The following is a 19,805-nucleotide window of genomic DNA, read 5'->3' on the forward strand; positions in this document are numbered from 1 at the left end:
TATATATATATATATATATAAAATATTAAGACTTGTTCCCGATGGTTAGTTCAAGTGTGGTAAGAGTTAGGAGACATAAGGGTTGAGTGTGATGAAGGGAAAGGAGTCCAAGGTTCGAGGAGAGACTAATTTACTAACATTATTAACAACTAACATTTACTTATAAAAAATATATAATATTAAGATTTCACTTATTTTTAAAAGAAGTTATAAATTATAAAGTTTATTAATATACTGTGAAAGGTGTGTGTGCATAAATATTTATTTATATAATGTGTGTGCAGATATGAGGTAAGTTGAAAACTCGTACCGACACTCGTACCCACAACTCTTTGCGAGTATTTACCATACTCAACGCGGTTTTACCCTATCTTTTGGGAGTATCTTAGGCATACAAATGCATCCAAGATTCATCATCCTATGTCCACGTGTAATTTTTTACATCACTTTTAGTTATTCGAAGTTCACTTGAATCACTTTAGGTCATTCTCATATACCTTCTTCCTTTTCCTCTTTCTCTTTCTCTCCCACTCTCATTCGCAGTCGTCACCCGACCTCCTCCACCACACAACCTCCACACCCTTTCCAGCCAGAACCTCCTTTTCCTTGTCCCCACCCCAACCTTCCCCTTCTCTTCCCCACTACACCCTCCCCCTTCCCCATATATTTTCCTCCAGACTTAAAACTAAAGCACAGGAAGATAGGCTCCTCTAACTCACTCCAAACAAATTTATTGAAAAGTTAAAAAAAATTAAAACCACATTCTCTTAATTTATCCATTTGGTTTCATTGGCTTTCACGCCTTACAATTCGTCTCAATGTAATTTAGGGGAGATCTTGACAAAAAAAGAAAACAAACTGCTACCACTTTTACACGCCGCTAATATTAAAGGAGGCCTAAAAAAAGCTTTAAAGTGCGACATTTTGCCTAAAAAAATATTTTTTTATTAAAATTTTTTACGTAAAAATAAATGTTTTTTGAAAATTTATTTTTCAAGCATTTTGAGATGCAAAATTATTTATTAAATTATCATAATCAATCTGATTTAACATGTCTTTTTCAATCGATAATAAAGCTAGTGGAATGAAGTATTTTTTTTATCTTTTCATGGAGACTATTAAGCTTGATTTTTTGAACTGAGACCTTAATTTTTATTTAGGCCTTCTTTACAAAAAAAAAAAACTATTGGACTTATCACGTGAATGAGAGACCTTTTTTACTTAGTAAAATGTTTTTTTGGGAGCCTAAAGCCCTTGTTTAGGCTGACCCAGCACTTTTATCATTGATTTACGATACTAGTCATTAGCTATTTGTTACTGCCTTTCATTCTAAAATAATTGTTATTTAAGGTTTATATATAAAGAGTAAGATGTCATTTACTGATATATGACTTATTTGAAATTCCCTTATTTAATCCACATTAATACCCACTCATGAGTAGAGAGAGGATAGTGTGATTGATTAATATAAAATGCGGTAGATGAGAAAAAAATTATAAATGAGAATATAAATGAAAAAAAAAAGAAAAAATTAAACTTAAAGAATAATAAACATTTTGAAAAAAATGAGATAAAATGTGGTAGATGAGAAAAAAAAAATTATAAATGAGAATATAAATAAAAAAAAGAAAAAAATTAAACTTAAAGAACAATAAACATTTTGAAAAAAATGAAAAATGGTGAAACAACATATATAATAGATGTTTTTTGAATGCTTACTAATGTGCTTAAAAAACGGAACTTTTTCTTTACAACAAGGCTTCTCCTAGCCTATAGTCGCATACTTATTTTGGTGTATTCATTGAAGTGAATTTTGCTACCCATATCAAAGTATTTGTGTATAACTTTCTTTATAAATACCTTTAAAAAAAAAACTTTCTTTATAAACGTTTGAAGAATCCCACCTATACATAATACATAATTAATTATCAGTACATGCATATAAAGAGAGAAATAGATACAAAATTTTGACATAAGATAACATAAGAGAAGTTTCACATGAGAGTGGATCATAATCCTAGTTTTTGACAAACGAGCATCTGGTGTGGCATGTTATTGGAAATCTTGTTCCTGTAAGGCAACTTATCCCTTGCATTTATTTCGGTCAAGGTTGTTGTTAGGTGTTAGGTGACAGGTTCGAATATCACCTCAGTTGAGGCATGCTCTGCATTCGATGGAGTCAAAGACTGTTGTTGGGTGTCAGGTGAAGGGGCCAACAGTCAAAAAACGCCTTGACCGAGGCGATTTCTAAAATCGAATGAGATTGGGCGAGTTCTTCACACTTTTGTGGCGGTCTAAAATCGTTAGAAGATTATAAAAGAACATTTCATTGTCACTTGTCTCACTCTCGATCTCAATCTCTCTGAGTTCTCTATGAAACTCTCCTCTCATTCTCACATCTCTCAATCTCTAATCTCAATCTCTCTCAACATAGAATACATGAACTGGTTGACCCTGGTTTAACATAAAGGGTCCACATAGTGTTACTTGCTTGAGTAGAGGCCGTAAAAGCTTTTAAGCTTAAGCTAGAGTCCTAAAGTACAAGGACCAAGTTTTAAATGCTCAAGCATCTTACACTCTCCAGACATCTCTAAGGTGTCAAATTATTTGTTGCATAATACAGTAAGTAAAATGTTCTGTAGACTCCCAATTGGAGTTGGAGTGTCTATACAACCAAAGTTTATAAGATAAAGAATACCCAAACATACTTTTTCTAAATATATGTGTTTTGACATTCTAATTGCATTGACACTTAGCATCTGAACATTTTATAAACACCCAACAAAACTTTTTTTTTTCTTTCTAAAACAACAAATAAATGATTAAGGGGTAACTAAACCTTACTTTTTGCTGTCCCAAAAATTCCATTTTATTTGTTTCCACATAAACCTTTCTTTGAATCGAGTAATGTTAGCTATACAAATTAAAAACGAGTAAATAATAATTATAAGCCTAAAAGATCCAAGGTAGGTCCCCTTTAGTTTCTGAAATATGACAATTGTCACTTTCATCCTAAAAGATAAAAGATGATCAACTTGGTCCAACAACACCAGGCTCCATGCTTCTTTGTTTCCCCAGTCATTACTTTTATGAAGCCGGATTTTGTATGTGCAGGTAAATGAGGGTGACAAACGAGTCCATGACTGGGTTGATACCTTCACTTCAAGGCATTATTTTCATTCTGAATGAAGCAACACAACATATCTATTCTAGGTAGAAAATCTGAGTTCACATATTGTCCTTAACAAAATCTTCCAGAAAAGCACACTTACTCCATGAAAGGAGACCCAACATTTTCATCATAAAACCCTGTAAGTCTCACCAATTCACCATAGTCATTTCAGTTAAGATGCATAAAAACAGGAACCTTAACTCCACCATATCAACTGCTTCCAAAATTTCAAAACTATATCAAAGAATTTCACAGCGGCAAAATTGGACTAAAACCTAGATAGAAAAGATTCTCCCAATACTCACTCAAGATGTCCTCTGCATTGATACACTATAGTCAAAATCATCATCCTCATGTCCAGAATCAACATCAGTACCTTGATTCAAACCATCCTCTCCATCCTAATCTTTACCCCATCACATCCATTGCTTCCAAAATTTCAAAATTATATCAAGAGAGGCTTCTCAACAGCAAAATTGGACATAAACTTAGATCAGAAGGATTCCCCTAATACTCACTCAAGATGGCCTCTGATTGATAATATCATCAAAATCATCACCCTAATCTCCAGAATCAACATCAGAACCTACATCTGATGTAAAATCATCCTCTGCATCCTTGTCTTCCCCAACATCATCTCCACCCTTAAAGTCTTCACAAGCATCCTCCACGTATGCTCTTGTTACTTGCCCCATTTCATCATCTAACCCACGCCGCCTGTACCCAACCAACTCCCTATCAACCTTAGCTTTCCGGGGGCTCAACAACACCAGCTCAGCCAGCACCCGCCGTGCCAAATACAAGTCATTGGGCTCAATCAGCTCGCCTCTCCGATAAGCCTCCCTGAGGAAAACAGTGTGAAGCTTACCCTGATTCCCCCTGGTGGAGACATAAAAAATACCCTGATGCTGGAGCAGGAACTCCTTCAACTTCTTGGGCAGGTTCATGGCCATCCGAAAGTGCGCGATCCTTTCCAAAGTTATCTTCTTCTCCACAGTCAATGACAATATTTCATGGATAGTGGCAACAGCCCTCTTCTCCATTCTCTTCTGAGCCTCAATGGACCTCAAATCATACCCAGAAACATCTTCATAAGGGGACCAATAAGGAACCCTCTGCCACTTCCACATTGCAATCTTGAAATACTTGCCAATCTTAAAACCAGGTGGGAAATTGATCCAAAAAGAAAACCTAATATCTTCAGCATCACCACCCCTCTCTCTATACACCCTCTCCCTAACCTCCTCAATTGCACAAGTTGCTAACCTAGGGTCAAACTCCACAAGCTCAATGTACTTATTCCTAGTTTCATCAGCATCAACCAACCGAAAAAATTCAGGGTACCTCAAAACAACCGATTGCTCGAAATCATCAGGCAGGCCCAACACGGCGCGTGCGATCCTCACATGCTCAAGGCGAAGGCGGTGACCATTGGCCATCATAACTAGCTTCCGGAGGCTCGTGACGGCGCGTGGGAGATACCCCGCAAGCGCGTGACGCTCCCGATCAATCTGGAGGACCGCCTTGCGCGTGAGGCGGCAGAAGAGGATGCGCTGGACAGGGTGCTCGAAGATTTCAAAGACATGCGGGAACTTAAGAATGAACGCGCCGGCCTCGTGGCGCGTGAAGCCGATGCGGCGCGCGAGGGTTTCGAGGCGGGGGATAGGGACCGATTGGCTGGGCTCGTTGAGGATGAGGTTCTGGAATTTGAGGACCTTGCGGGTTTTCTTCTCGACCTCCATGTAGTTGTCGTAGCCATGGTCGCGAATTCTCAGTTGCTTCTTGGGGATTGCGGTGGATTGTGACTTTTCTCTGACGAATTTGAGATTGAAACTGGGGTTGTGGTTGATGAAATGGTGAATCAGTGGGAAATTTTCGAGCTTGCGCTTGAAGAAATTGGTACTGATAGAACCGAAAAATCGCATTTTTAGGGTTTTGGAGAGGGTTATGCTGGTTTGGCTATGAAGAAGAGTTGGGGAAATATGCAGAAGATAAAGGGGGCATATTGCAATTATGATAAGTTTTTGGGGGGTGATTTGAATAAATCTGATTTTTTTTTTAATGTTGATTTTGTATTTGTAAACGATGGGCTTGTGTGGACTTTATTTTTTCAAGGGGCCCAAGTTGTTGTATAAAAATTAAAGAGACATTAAAAATAATGGATTTTAATCCTCTCATGTGTTAGTCTCGCATGATATGTCATGTGAAGATCTGAACCATTAATTTTTTCTAATGAAATCTAGACCCTTAATAAATATATGAAGAGAGAAAGTTAAAATTATGCAGGAAAATATATTGATCATCTAATTTCATTAAAAAAGTAAGGGTCAAGATCACAGGATTGAAATACCCATTATTGTGATTCTATGTCATACTGAGCAGAATCTCTATATGTCACACACGTTTATGGATTTTGTAAAACTTCCGGCCCTACCATCATACCATGTATACTTGACTCATGTTTATGTTTTAGGGTTTTTGACTTCATAAATCTGTCCAATTAAGATCATTGCAAAACAAACTTTTCTAGACTCATAATAGCAAGAAAATTAAGGACTTAACCATATTTGTACACAAATACACAATCAAAACATGTTTCACCAGTAATAATTTAATTTCAAAGCGTTATCTTTAAAAAAAAATTAATTTCAAAGCAGCCATTTAGAAGTAAAATTCAAAGCTTTCCATTTCTAAACATGCACAGACAACAAACATGATGGAATCATGTGACTAACCACATTCAGCCATTTGATTACAATTTGTTTAATACCAAAGGCAACTTCAAAAGACAAAATGGTAAATATATAAAAACAAAGGGGGAAGTAGGAAATTAAACAAACCACATGATCACAACCCACTAGCTTTTAATTTTCTCACTGCATATTCTCGCACACAATTTGGTTAATTCCATGATTAATGCTGTAATTAACATGTATATATAATTAATGCAATGCAATGACTATATACTAACTTTTCATATAAGTTACTGTCAAAAAAATAACTTTTCATATAACTTCCATGAATGTAGCCAGCATCTATAAACACTACAAATGGAGGATAAGCCTGAGGTCCGGCTGGGGCTAACTTGTTTTGGCTTTGCAGCTATAGTATCAATTTGGCCTCAGCGAATTTACCCTGCTTCCTATTTCCTCATTTCAGCCTTTATATAATATGAAAAACTTGATGAAATTTGATGGAGAATGTTCTCTAGCTCTTCGTCAAAGTATGAATAATGAATGGCAGCCCTGAACTCCTGCATCCAGGTAACTTTCTTTTTCTTCTATTTTACTTTCATGGTAGAGTATTTGGCTTCAATTCCCATGTTTCTTCTCCATTTGCATCAGGTCCTCTTATGACTTTTGCTTATTTTTAGACACTACAACAGTTATTGCTATTTATGCTACTTTACATCCACTACTGTGTATGTTAAGTATACCACAAGAAAGCATCACGTCAACAATAAATGCCTTATGTAATCCCTTAGAGTCTGCTACATAGATCCATTTCTTTACTTCACTTTATAGTGGACCACAAGAAAGCATCAAGTCAAACTGAAGGATAAGTGCTCATTTTATGTACGCATCCTTCTGTCTTGAGAAGTTCTAATTTGGATATGTAATTGGGCCTGTCTTGATTGCACTATGCATATTCATAATGAATTGTAGTGTATTGAGTGTTTAATGTATGCAGGGAATAAATGTTGTTTCAATTAATGGAAGAGGATACATTTACTCTATTGACAAGTTGCAGCACCTAGAAGTTACAATTAGGAAGGAATCAAAATACTAGGATGGAAAAATCAAGTCAAATGACAGTTTTTTATCCACAACCCAGAATTGTTTACTGTGTTTTAAGCCTTGACACGAGGTGCAACTTTCGCTCTGGACGTCCTTGGTTTATGTGTTACCTTTGGTGGTAGCATTTTTCACTATTGAGCTCTGGCGGGTTCTAATCCCTGTTCTAATCATGTTGACATTGTATTTTAGCCTTACAACATAGTAGGAACTGGGTTTACTTTTCCTTCTGGGTTGTTCTATAATTGTTGGATAGTTTGGTAGGTTTGAATTATGCAGGTTCTGTTTAAATTTTTATAGTTGGTTATTTCTAACTTCCACCATGTCTTTTTGTAATAGGTTGAAGCACCCATTATGTTTCTTCTTAATTCAATTTTTTTGCTCATAGAAAAGTAGCACCTGACAACATCAACCACTGCTATATGCTATATTTTCTGTTGATTTATTTTCTCATGATGTCCTAGCTTTGTGGTTATTATGTCCTTTTGTACTCCACCTGTGTTTCATAATATTGCATAAAGTTGTTTTGAAGTAAGTATTAATTGATTATGTAATCTTGTGTGTTGAATTGGTTGTTTAGGTTTGCCATCCCCCCAAATTGTTAATTAATTAGCATGTCATATACTATCATCTAGATGTAGTAGCTTTAGTTGTTGTAAGCATTATATGCTTGATTAGTGGATGAATGTACTGCAGTGAATTTGACTTTCAGGTCCAAAGATGTTTATTGTTTGTTCAGCTTAGCTGCGTGGATTAATTATCTTATTAGTTGTGTTGGATTTTAAAAAAATAACATAATTTTAGGATCCTAAAATTATTACACATGAATAATATTTAGGCTAAAAAAACACTTTTGACCTCTAATGTTTTAAGTTTGTGCAAGTTTTACCCTTACTCTATTTTTGTCAACGTTTCTACCCTCAATGTTTCACAAATGTGCACTGTCTGCCCCTCCATCACTTTGACGATAAAAATTAACGAAATGAGCTTTATTGGCACTTGCAATGCCACCTCAGGATCTACGTGGCATGAAGGAAGAACAAAATTTATAATATAAATAAAATTGTGTTGCAAAATATAACAATTATGTATGTAGTTCAACTGGTAAAGGGTTTGTTTTTCCAACTTGAGTTTGAATCCCCCTCACCTCTTTTTTCAAGTTTTGATTATAATTAGTGATGTGTCATGCCACGTAGATGCTGATGTGGCATTGCTAGTGTCAACTAAGCCCCTTTCGTTAATTTTTTAACGTCAAACTGACGGAGGGGCAGACAGTGCACATTTGTGAAACATTGAGGGTAGAATTATCGACAAAAATAGAGTAGGGGCAGAATTTGCACAAACTTAAAACAACGGAGGCCAAAAGTGCTTTTTAGCCTAATATTTATTAGTAAGGAGAGAGTTAAATTCACACTTATAGTATGAGTTGAACCCCAAGCTAATAACACTGTCAAAAGTTCTGACATGTTTAACTAAATAATATTAAAGTAAAAAGTTGATGGAAAACGAATGGATGGTAAAACATTTTAGTCTAATAAAACATGTAAATACAATTATTAAACATTGTAATGTATTTTATAACATGATATAATATTTTCAATTAAAAAAAAACCATCCGTGCATCGCAAGGGTAACTATCTAGTTCCTATATAAATGCAATAACACATGTATTGATCAGACTGCGACATCTAGAGTCTAGATATTATTATTTGGATGCAAACCTATATATATATATATTAATCCGTACTTATGCTATATGGATGGATCACACACATAAAAGTTAATTATTCTAAACCAATATATATCAGATGAAAAATGGACTAGTCCTCTGCAGCCCCATGGCTTTGTTTACAAATCACACATGTTTGTAGGAAAAATGGAAAATAAAAAACATTTGAGTTTATGAGTGCAACCCAGCCAAACAAACAAGCGATCAAAAGCCCATTATACAATGAAATTCAGTAGTAGCTAAGGCCATCTTTTTGAGACAACAGAAAATAAAGCTATATTGTAGGACAATTAAAATAATACTATATCAGTGGACAGGAAAATAGTTTTATCATGTCTACGGTAAGTATTGAGCATGAAGCTAAAGGCTTAATCCAGCGGATCAGCATGTATTAGGGTGGAAAAATCAAATTAAAATGAAAGTCCTCGTGCGAACCTCGTGCTTCGCATGAGTTAAAGTACTAGTTAAAATATAAATCTTAATATTAATAATAATAGTAATTATAATAATAAGGTTTAATATATTTACTCTAAGAGGATTTAAAACATGTATATTTTATATGTAATGTACTTTGAGAACAACTTTTGGGGGAAAACATATACAATGTGAATTGAAATATAAACAAGTTATTCATATTAAATATAAACCAAACATCGAAATTAAATCAATTGAGGTTGCACAATATTTTTTACAAACCATTACATAATGAATAAAAAAATGTAGACCAAGGGAAGTAGCAAAAAATGACATAAACCTGAGCATATTCTTAGAAAGAGGCATGCGATGAATGAGATGAAAGATTGTATTGATATGACATAAACCTGAACATATTGTTATATTTTACTCTTCATTATTTGTTATTTCTTTGTTAAGTTCTTCCATTCTATCCCTTTTTGCGGTGGATAGAAATTCTTCTTCGCAGAAGGGATGCAGTTGTAACGTTCCTTACACTACTTGGGCGGATCTAGATTTTATATATCAGTGAGGCTAAACATAAAAGAAATTATAGACTAAATTATATTGAAATTTTTTTTTGAAAAAGAGAAATATTATAGATAAAACCATGAGATAATATTTTTCATGGAAATAGAAGAGTTTACAGTTCAAGAAGGACTAGGCTTACAACGAAATATAACAAAAGAAATAAAGTGAAAACAACAGTACAGTAAAGAAACAAGAACAATAAAACAGGGAAAATACAATAGGACAGCAATCTATACTATATTAATAGTGGAGGCCGAAAAATAGGAGGTGCATGAGAAGTCCACAGCAGTCAGCAGCACATAGCAGGTTACAGCAAAATTTCTTCTAATCAATTTTTTTAAGTAGCTTGTAAAGTGCTGAGTGAAGGTTTTGTCGTCTATTATAATTTATATGTTTGAGTATATTCTTCTTTATATATGTATTGTATTGGATGACATGATGAGCCCAATAATTTGAGTGAACATTAATTTCATGATAGATATGAACAACAAACACAATATCAAATACATTTAGGAAGAGAATATAATGAAAGCAACACACAATTGTGAGAGCATATAAAATAGAAGCATATAAATATTATTTTTAAAAAAAGAAGAAAGAAAAACTGGTGTTTTAGCCACACCTTGCCTCAACATGGGTCCCCATGAGAGAGATGTTTCGGATAAGACGTTGAAGAGGGTTGTTCGATTCTCCACAAGAAACCGTCTCTATTCATGAATCCAGCCATATGGTTCCAGCAGAAAGATTGTTGGTCACATATTTTAAATGATCAAACATCTAGTGAACCACGTAAGTTTTGAAACATATTCTGATGCTATGAATTGAATTAGCATATCAAGACCAAAACTATATACCAAACGTAAAACCTTTAAATCTCATCCTCACAAATACAACTAATCACAATGAGCAGCTCAAAATCCTTCACCCTTGTATATGCACGCAAGCCTCATCTATAATAATATTCTCATATGCTCTTATGATAAAAAATAATGATATATACACACCTTATTTTTTAAATACTCCATTTCCACATTTTTTTATTTATATTTCTCTCTTTTTATCATCTATCACATCTCATACTTTCTCTCTCTTTCTTTTTCTTTTCTTCTTATCTCTCTCCCCATTCCACATCTCTCCAATATTATTCATTGTATGTTGATTATACATATTTCATTTCTGCTAGTTTTTTTTATTCCACTAACTCACGGGTAACTACCTAGTTCCTATACAAATGCAGTAACACATGTATTGATCAGACTGCGACATCTAGAGTCTAGACATCATTATTTGTATGCAAACATATATATACATATATGGATGATGTATCTTATGAGAAAGGTGATCTCACATAAGAAAATGAGAATAAATCACGACCGTTAGATCTAATCATGAATGGTCTGCATTAAAACATGAAGTCATGTGACTTTTTTAAAAAGTCACATGACTTTTTTAAATGATCACATGACCATAAATTTGATTTAATCTGAACCATTCATAATTAGATCTAACGGTCGTGATTTATTCTCATTTTCTCACATAAGATCACCTATATATATATGTATGGGCAATCCTAATGCACTCCCACACTTTTTTTAGAATGAGTGCATTAGCAACTAACACCTTTTTATTTTGGACAAAAAATCCAACTTTCACTTTTTAAATTAAGTCTTTATATGGATAGTAAAGTAGTTTTGCAATCTAACACACTTTCTCTCTCCCACTCAACATTTTCAGAGGGCATCCAATACATTGTTCATCACTCTTCTTCTCTCCCATGCCTCTTCTTCATTGGATTCTTCATTACTCTTGTTTTTTTATAAGCCCTTCATGACTCTTGTATCTCAAATATTTGGAAGCAAGAGAAATTGTACAACCAACAACATGTTGCCTTCTTCAATTCGCGTTGCCATCACATCTCGTTTGCTTGGTTCAGAGAAGGCGAATTGGAAATTGATTTCCTTCACAAATATTAAAACAAAAAATTCAGATCAGAGGTAAGATGAGAATGCCATATGAAACTAATTTTTTCTCATGCCAAGACCAATTTCACTAGTGGTGCATCCTAGAGGGATGTAAATACCCAATACCCAAATTATTCAAATTGGGGGAGAGGGATTGTCTGAAATCCAACACATGTTTCAAATTTGATGGAGGAAATCAAACTTTCACGTCCAACCTGGTTCAATGATGTGGGTCTATTGTTATGGGTTCGATTTTAGGCTATGGCTGTTGTGGAGAGACGTTGGTTGGGTAGATCTAGGAAATTGAGGAAAAACGTGGTTCCTGACCTGCTAAGGGGAGCCAGATGAAGATGTGATGGAGGTTGTGGTGCTGCAATGGAAAAAATCTTACAGCATGCAAGAGTGAGATGAAACAAGATGAGAGAAAGCGAGATGAAGCCGTGATGAACTGAAGGCTCTCTGCAACAAAGTCTGGAGAGAGAGGGTAGATTGTAAAATTATTTTAATACCCTTATAAAGTGACTAATTTAAAAGTGGAAGTTGGATTTTTTGTCCAAAGCAAAAAAGTGTTAGTTGCTAATGCACTTATATATATATATATATAAGGGTTTGTTAACTTACTCCCACTAGATTTTGTGAAGGAGTAAGTTAACAAGGAACACTTTTCCTTTTGGACTAAAACTACCATCAATGTTTATCATTAAAAAAAAGTCAAGTTATGGGTTTATTGTAATTTAAAACACAATTTGTTCTCTCTCTCTTAGTCACTTTCTTTCTCTTTCTCTCTCCTGATTTATAATAGTAACTGTCACCCTTCTTCATCTGCATTCCAAACAATGTCATGGAATAAATCAAGTCTTTTTCTCTCTCGTGTATTTTGAATTGTTTGTCCTCTCCTAATTCAACTTGCTCTTAACTAAATAATTTTGTAAAGGATCTAATAAAGGAAAAATATTGTTAAAATTGGGACTAACTATGACTGGCCGGAGAAGAAATTCGAATTCCTCTTGCTTCTCCCTTCAGATGCAAGTGATTGCTGTCGTTCTTGGCATCGAAAATGGTATTCGGAAAAGTTTATTTCCCTGGAGAAGTTGCTGCTATGGTTTTGAAGAAAGAGAAAAATAAAGAAAGTGATAAATGTGGAGAGAGAAAATTTTAAATTTTAAAATTGAATGGAGTTTTGGGTATCAAAAATTACGAGAAACCCACATTTCGAATATTTTTAAACAAAAAAAAGTGGGACAGTTTTAATCCAATAGAAAATGTGTTCTTGTTAATTTACTCCTTCACAAAATCTAGTGGAAGTAAGTTAACAAACCCCATATATATATATATATATATAGACCCATTGATATTATATGGATCGATCACACATATATATTTTTTACCCGTGCATCACGGGGACATCCATTTTTGTCATTTTGTGTGTGTTTTTTTAAAATGTGTTATTTTTTAAAAGATATTTTATGGATTAAAAGAATAAATTTATTTTAGATATAAGAAATCATAAATTTGTAAGCTTTTTTAATGAATTTTTTTTTTGTTTTTTTTTCCTAACACATTATAGTGAATGATTTAACGACACGTTTGTCGTGCTCAATAGCAAAGGTCGCAAAAGAAAGTGTCAGCCTTTTATAAGAGAATAGAGAATATAACTCAAGGCATGTGAAAAAAAGATAGAGTGAAAATGATGTCCTAACGTATTAATACAATTAAGGGTGTACTCGTTCCGAATTCCATTAAAACCTTAACGGTAGAAATTAAGAATAAGAACATTTTTAAGTGTAATTTAATTTTAATATAGTAACTGAATAGAAATTAAAGGATTTAATTAATTATTTGTGATTAGTTTAGAATTTAAACTAAATTAGATTAGATTAGAATTTAGTTTGTTTTCCTCTTGTACTAAAAAAAAGATTAGAAAATTTTTTTTGAAACAAAAAAGATTAGAATTTAGTTTTAGAATTATAAATAATCAATGTAAATTAATTTTTGGAATATAGTGATAATTAACATTTTAAAGTGAAATAATAATGCATTTTGTTACGTACCCATTATTGTAGAAGTGCCTCCTTCAAGTTTTTTTTTTTTCAAAAAAAGTTTATAAGTAATTAATTAAAAAAAAAATTTGTGAGGTTTAACTAATCTTTCAAAGGCATGTGCCCAATTTCAGCCGTTACATTTTTTGAATTTGAAATTTTGAATAGCTTTGCGTTATATATTATCATATACTACGTGTAACTATTCAATTCTTTCTTTATTATGATTCCTCATTAACCTTTAATTAATCAACAAAATTATCTCAAATTACATATTAATTTTTGGACTATACAATTTCCTAATAAATAAACTATAAAAAATCCGACAAATTTTTCAGTTACTCAAATAAAAAATTAAATTAGGATTTTAATTTTTTATATTTCAGTTTCAATATGTTTGAGTTTCTCATAAAGTAGTTTCCATAGAATTTTAATTCTCATTTACTATGCTTTAAAAAACTATTAGAAATTCAGAAGAACAAAAGGAAAACCAAAGAATAATTTTTTAGGCAAACACTAACTCAAGGGGCCTTAATGACCCCCTCACATAAAAATCGTGTGAATTACACCAAAAGCCAATACTCTCCTCCCAAATTCAGTAATTTTCCAGAACTCATACCATTCGCTCCCCATGTATAATTCCTATTTTGTTCTCTTACAATCCAGCAAAGCTTTCTCAATCTTTGTGTTTCCAAATCTGTCAATAAGTTTCATTCTTTTGTGGCCATGAAACGTATTCAGAAGGGAAGTACTGCATTTATGCAAAGTGCTTGTTCTTATTCTCAATTTTTAACACCACACCACTATATATAACCACATTCCTTATAACTATAAGCTATCAATTTCAAGTAAGACATAAAGTAGTTAACAAATAAGAGTGAGCAGGAAAGTGCAAATTAGAGGTTCCTATTCTAAAATTTTAACACCGCCCGACCATATATAACCACCATCATTATCCTTATCACATAGAGTACTTAAGAGTGCCGAAAAACATTAAAATTAAATAAAATGATACAAAGAGACATTCTGATGAAAAAAAAAATAACACACTAATGTCAGTAGAGAAGATTAAAAATACTCTAGTATCTTGAAAAGTGAGGTAAAATAAATCAAGTTTATTTGCAAATTAAATCAAAGCTCAACATAAAATCAATTAAAGTTTAACAACAAAATAAAAATCCTAATTATTGATCAATTGACCACAAAACTATGAATTCACAAATTACTTGAAAGCCATTACAAAATAAGTTAAGACTGTTCTATTAAAAAATCAGTCCAGCTCTCTTCCAGTATCTCCACCAAATAGGATAAGAGGAATAATGTTGAATAAAAAAAATAAGACTGTTTTAACCTGCCTAAATTCTCCAGATGGTAGGTAACAATGGTGATAATTGTTTTTGCCAATTGAAGAATTCTTTTCATTGAGTGGACCTCAAGTGACTAAGCCACAGATAGAAGTATGCTTCAAATGAAATGGAGATGGCAAAAGAACTAAGAATAGGTAAGCTTATGACATAAGGCACCATGAAAGAACTAAGTTTAAAGGCACTGTAACATAACAAAACAAATAGAATAGAAATATGAGAATCACAACAGTATGCATTTATGAGAAATGAAGAGACCAAATTATGTATTAAATAATGAAAAAAAATAATGCAGTAAAAATTTGAGGTATGTGTTACAAAAAATGTGATGAAGTCCTTAGATTTTCTATCTTGGGTAGGTGAATTAAAAAAAAAAGAGACGAATGCAACTCATCAGTGGTTTGGGGGGAGAAGAAGAGTTAAAATGATTTAAGTGACATTCGAACGTTGCAAACTTGCTGTAGATGGCTTAACAATGACTTCTAAAATCATGGAAGATGTTGGTCATGAAAATACACATTCTCCATAACTGCAAGCAAATTATCCGTCCATGTTTTTGATTCTGTAGAATAAACATGCACACAATGAAGTTAACAATAGCAAAAAAAATTGAAAATTGTTATTTCAAGTTAACAACAACTGCACTAACATATATAGCAAAATATGCCTGAATTATAAATCAGAAACTATTTCTCAGAGAAAATGCCACCATGAAAAGCAAAAAAATAAATGTGTTCAAAAGAGAGTTCTTACAATAATGTAGAGGATGATAAGTAGGACTTGTCTGTTAAAGAAACAGGAAGGGAATGTGTGAGATAAAACAAAAGATTATTGAGATATGAAACTGAATATAATCAAAGGAATGAAGCATAAGTGATTGAGTTATACCTTGATGTGGAAATTAGCACAGGTGGTGCGGAGGGTTGGTAGAATCTTTTTTCTCTGTTGCGTGCGTGTTTTGATTTGAGAGTGCCCATGTGAGGAAAGCTTGTTGAAGACAGTTTATAGGGACATAGTTGAAGCTAAAGAGGTGGATGATAAGGTGGAACTTGAGAAGGTGGAAGAGGAAGAGATGATGCAAACTTGTTGTAAGATCAAGTTTTGATCTAGTAGTACAACTCCAAGTTTTGATGATTACAAGTTAACCTTTTGATATGAACAATTGTGGTACTCTAACGTGTTTTTCTGAGTGTGCTATTTACAGGCTCTGACCTCAACTCAATCTCACACAAATCAGAAGCACTGTGTATAAAGAGCGACCCAAGCAACGCTTTCGCATTCACCATGTTCAGTATGAACAGTGGAAAAGCTTCAGAAGTTCTGAAGTTATACAAACTCTGATGTGGACTCAGTCACTAGAAGTTCTGAAGATCCAGAAAGTCTGATAACCAAGAAACACTGAAGGCTCAGATATTCTGATGGTGTTGAAGACTCTGAAGATCCAGAAGCTGATTAGTGAAATTCTGATGTCCAGAAGCAAGATACTCTGAAGACCATGTACTTCCCTCTGAGTTTAGAATCAGAAGAAACAATGGTCAGAGGATCTGGGCTTTCCCTCTGACTCTGATCAACCGGCTTCACAAGTTCCAACATGAAGCTTTCTCCTGATCAGAAGTCTCCTAGGTTTAAAGGTCAAGTCGCTATCCAAGTACAAAAGCAACTGTACCTTCCTGACGACCTACCTAACAGTCTCAGACACAGCAGAAGCTGGATTTTCCAGAACTGCCCTCCAACGGTAGCATTTCCCATGCAACGCTCAACCCTAATCCTTGGAGTATATAAAGAGGCTGAAGACTAAAAGAAGCGGCTAGAAGCATTCACATACGCGCAAGATAAATTCAAATTCTTCTAAGCTTTCTTTCATCTGAAATTCATTGAGTTTACTATTAGCTTTTTAGAAGCAAATCTCTTGTAAACAATTCTTTGATAAACAGTTTGTTTAGTTCCTTTAGGAGATCAAGGTTGATCGGATCCTAGAGAAGACTAAGAGAGTGAATCTTAGTGTGAGCTAAGTCAGTGTAATTGTTAGTCACTTGTAGGTTTCAAGTGCAGTTGTAACTCTTACCTGATTAGTGGATTGCCTTCATTCTAAGAAGGAAGAAATCACCTTAACGGGTGGACTGGAGTAGCTTGAGTGATTTATCAAGTGAACCAGGATAAAATCCTTGTGTGCTTTTCTATCTCTTATCTTTAGCACTTAAGTTCTCGAAAGATTTGTCAAAATCTTTAAGGTGGAAGCTTTATCTTGAAAACGTTATTCAAACCCCCCCTTTCTACCGTTTTTCATACCTTCAATTGGTATCAGAGCGCAAGTTCTGATTACCACACCTAACAGTGTTCAGTGATCCGGGCCGGTGTGAAAAACAATGGCTGCCACCACCAGTGAAACTCAAAGAGATGGTTACAATGCAAAGCCTCCTATGTTCGACGGTCAAAGGTTCGAATATTGGAAAGATAGACTGGAAAGTTTCTTTCTGGGTTTCGATGCAGATCTCTGGGATATTATTGTGGATGGCTACGAGCGTCCAGTTGATGCAGATGGCAAGAAGATCCCAAGGTCAGAGATGACTGCAGATCAAAAGAAGCTATACTCACAACATCACAAAGCAAGAGCAATTCTTCTAAGTGCTATTTCTTATGAAGAGTACCAGAAGATTACAGATCGTGAGTTTACGAAAGGCATTTTCGAATCTCTGAAGATGTCTCATGAAGGAAACAAGAAAGTCAAAGAATCAAAGGCATTGTCCTTAATCCAAAAGTATGAATCCTTCATCATGGAGCCAAATGAGTCCATTGAAGAAATGTTCTCCAGATTTCAGTTGCTTGTAGCTGGCATACGACCTCTCAACAAGAGCTACACAACAAAAGATCATGTCATAAGGGTCATCAGGTGTCTTCCTGAAAGTTGGATGCCTTTAGTGACTTCAATAGAGCTCACGAGAGATGTTGAGAATATGAGTTTAGAAGAACTCATCAACATTTTGAAATGCCATGAGCTGAAGCGCTCAGAGATGCAAGATCTGAGGAAAAAGTCCATAGCCTTGAAATCTAAATCTGAAAAGGCTAAGGCTGAGAAGTCAAAAGCTCTTCAAGCTGAAGAAGAGGAATCTGAAGAAGCATCAGAAGATTCTGATGAAGATGAGCTGACTCTGATCTCCAAGAGACTCAATCGCATCTGGAAGCACAGGCAGAGCAAATACAAAGGCTCTGGAAAGGCAAAAGGAAAGTCTGAATCCTCAGGTCAGAAGAAGTCCTCACTTAAGGAAGTCACATGCTTTGAGTGCAAAGAATCAGGGCACTACAAAAGTGACTGTCCAAAGTTGAAGAAGGACAAGAAGCCAAAGAAGCACTTCAAGACAAAGAAGAGTCTGATGGTGACATTTGATGAATCAGAGTCAGAGGATGTTGACTCTGATGGTGAAGTCCAAGGACTCATGGCTATTGTCAAAGACAAAGAAGCAGAGTCAAAGGGAGCTGTTGACTCTGACTCAGAATCAGAAGGAGATCCTAACTCAGACGATGAAAATGAGGTATTCGCTTCTTTCTCTACCTCTGAACTGAAACATGCATTGTCTGATATCATGGATAAGTATAACTCCTTATTGTCTAAGCATAAGAAGCTGAAAAAGGACTTATCTGCTGTTTCCAAGACTCCTTCCGAACATGAGAAAATTATTTATGATTTGAAAAATGATAATCATGCTTTGATCAATTCTAACTCTGTGCTTAAGAACCAGATTGCTAAGTTAGAAGAAATTGTTGCTTGTGATGCCTCTGATTGTAGAAATGAGTCTAAGTATGAAAAGTCTTTTCAAAGATTCCTAGCTAAAAGCGTGGATAGAAGCTTAATGGCTTCAATGATCTATGGCGTAAGCAGAAATGGAATGCATGGCATTGGCTATTCTAAACCAATTAGAAATAAGCCCTCTGTGTCTAAAGCTAAATCCTTGTATGAATGCTTTGTTCCCTCTGGTACCATATTGCCTGACCCTTTACCTGCTAAAGTTGCTAAAAACCCTCCTAAAAAGGGATCTTTCTCTATGTCTAAATATCATGCAAATATTCCTTTAAAATATCATGTTGAGACACCCAAGGTGATCAGAACCTCTGGGGTAACTAACAAGAAAGGACCCAGAAAGTGGGTACCTAAGGACAAGATTATCTATGTTGCAGATATCCTTGATAGCTCCACTGAAACACCAATCATGGTATCTGGACAGTGGATGCTCGCGTCACATGACGGGAGAAAGGCGTATGTTCCAAGAGCTAAAACTTAAGCCTGGAGGCGAAGTTGGCTTTGGAGGAAATGAAAAGGGTAAAATTGTTGGTACTGGTACTATTTGTGTAGATAGTAGTCCATGCATTGATAATGAGTTATTGGTAGACGGCTTAACACATAACTTATTGTCTATAAGTCAATTAGCTGACAAGGGTTATGATGTTATATTCAATCAAAAGTCCTGCCGGGCTGTAAGTCAAATCGATGGCTCTGTTCTGTTTAACAGCAAGAGGAAGAACAACATTTATAAGATCAGATTATCTGAGTTGGAGGCTCAGAATGTGAAGTGCCTTCTGTCTGTTAATGAAGAGCAGTGGGTATGACATAGACGGTTAGGGCATGCCAGTATGAGAAAGATTTCTCAGCTGAGCAAGCTAAACCTTGTCAGGGGCTTACCCAATCTGAAGTTCGCTTCAGACGCTCTTTGTGAAGCATGTCAGAAAGGCAAATTCACAAAAGTCCCTTTCAAGGCAAAGAATGTTG

The 19,805-nt window shown here is 34.7% G+C and overlaps 1 protein-coding gene across 1 annotated transcript; it reads right to left on the bottom strand.

Annotated features, from left to right (window-relative positions):
- Positions 1 to 2,844: 2,844 nt before the first annotated feature.
- Positions 2,845 to 5,156, bottom strand: LOC130738306 (protein ROOT PRIMORDIUM DEFECTIVE 1). The gene has a single exon (XM_057590279.1). The coding sequence runs from the start codon at positions 5,095 to 5,097 to the stop codon at positions 3,733 to 3,735; it is 1,365 nt and encodes a 454-aa protein (XP_057446262.1). The 5' UTR covers positions 5,098 to 5,156; the 3' UTR covers positions 2,845 to 3,732.
- Between the last annotated feature and the right edge of the window lie 14,649 nt (positions 5,157 to 19,805).

Source organism: Lotus japonicus, chromosome 2 (genome assembly GCF_012489685.1).
Source record: "Lotus japonicus ecotype B-129 chromosome 2, LjGifu_v1.2".
NCBI classification, from domain to species: Eukaryota; Viridiplantae; Streptophyta; class Magnoliopsida; order Fabales; family Fabaceae; genus Lotus; species Lotus japonicus.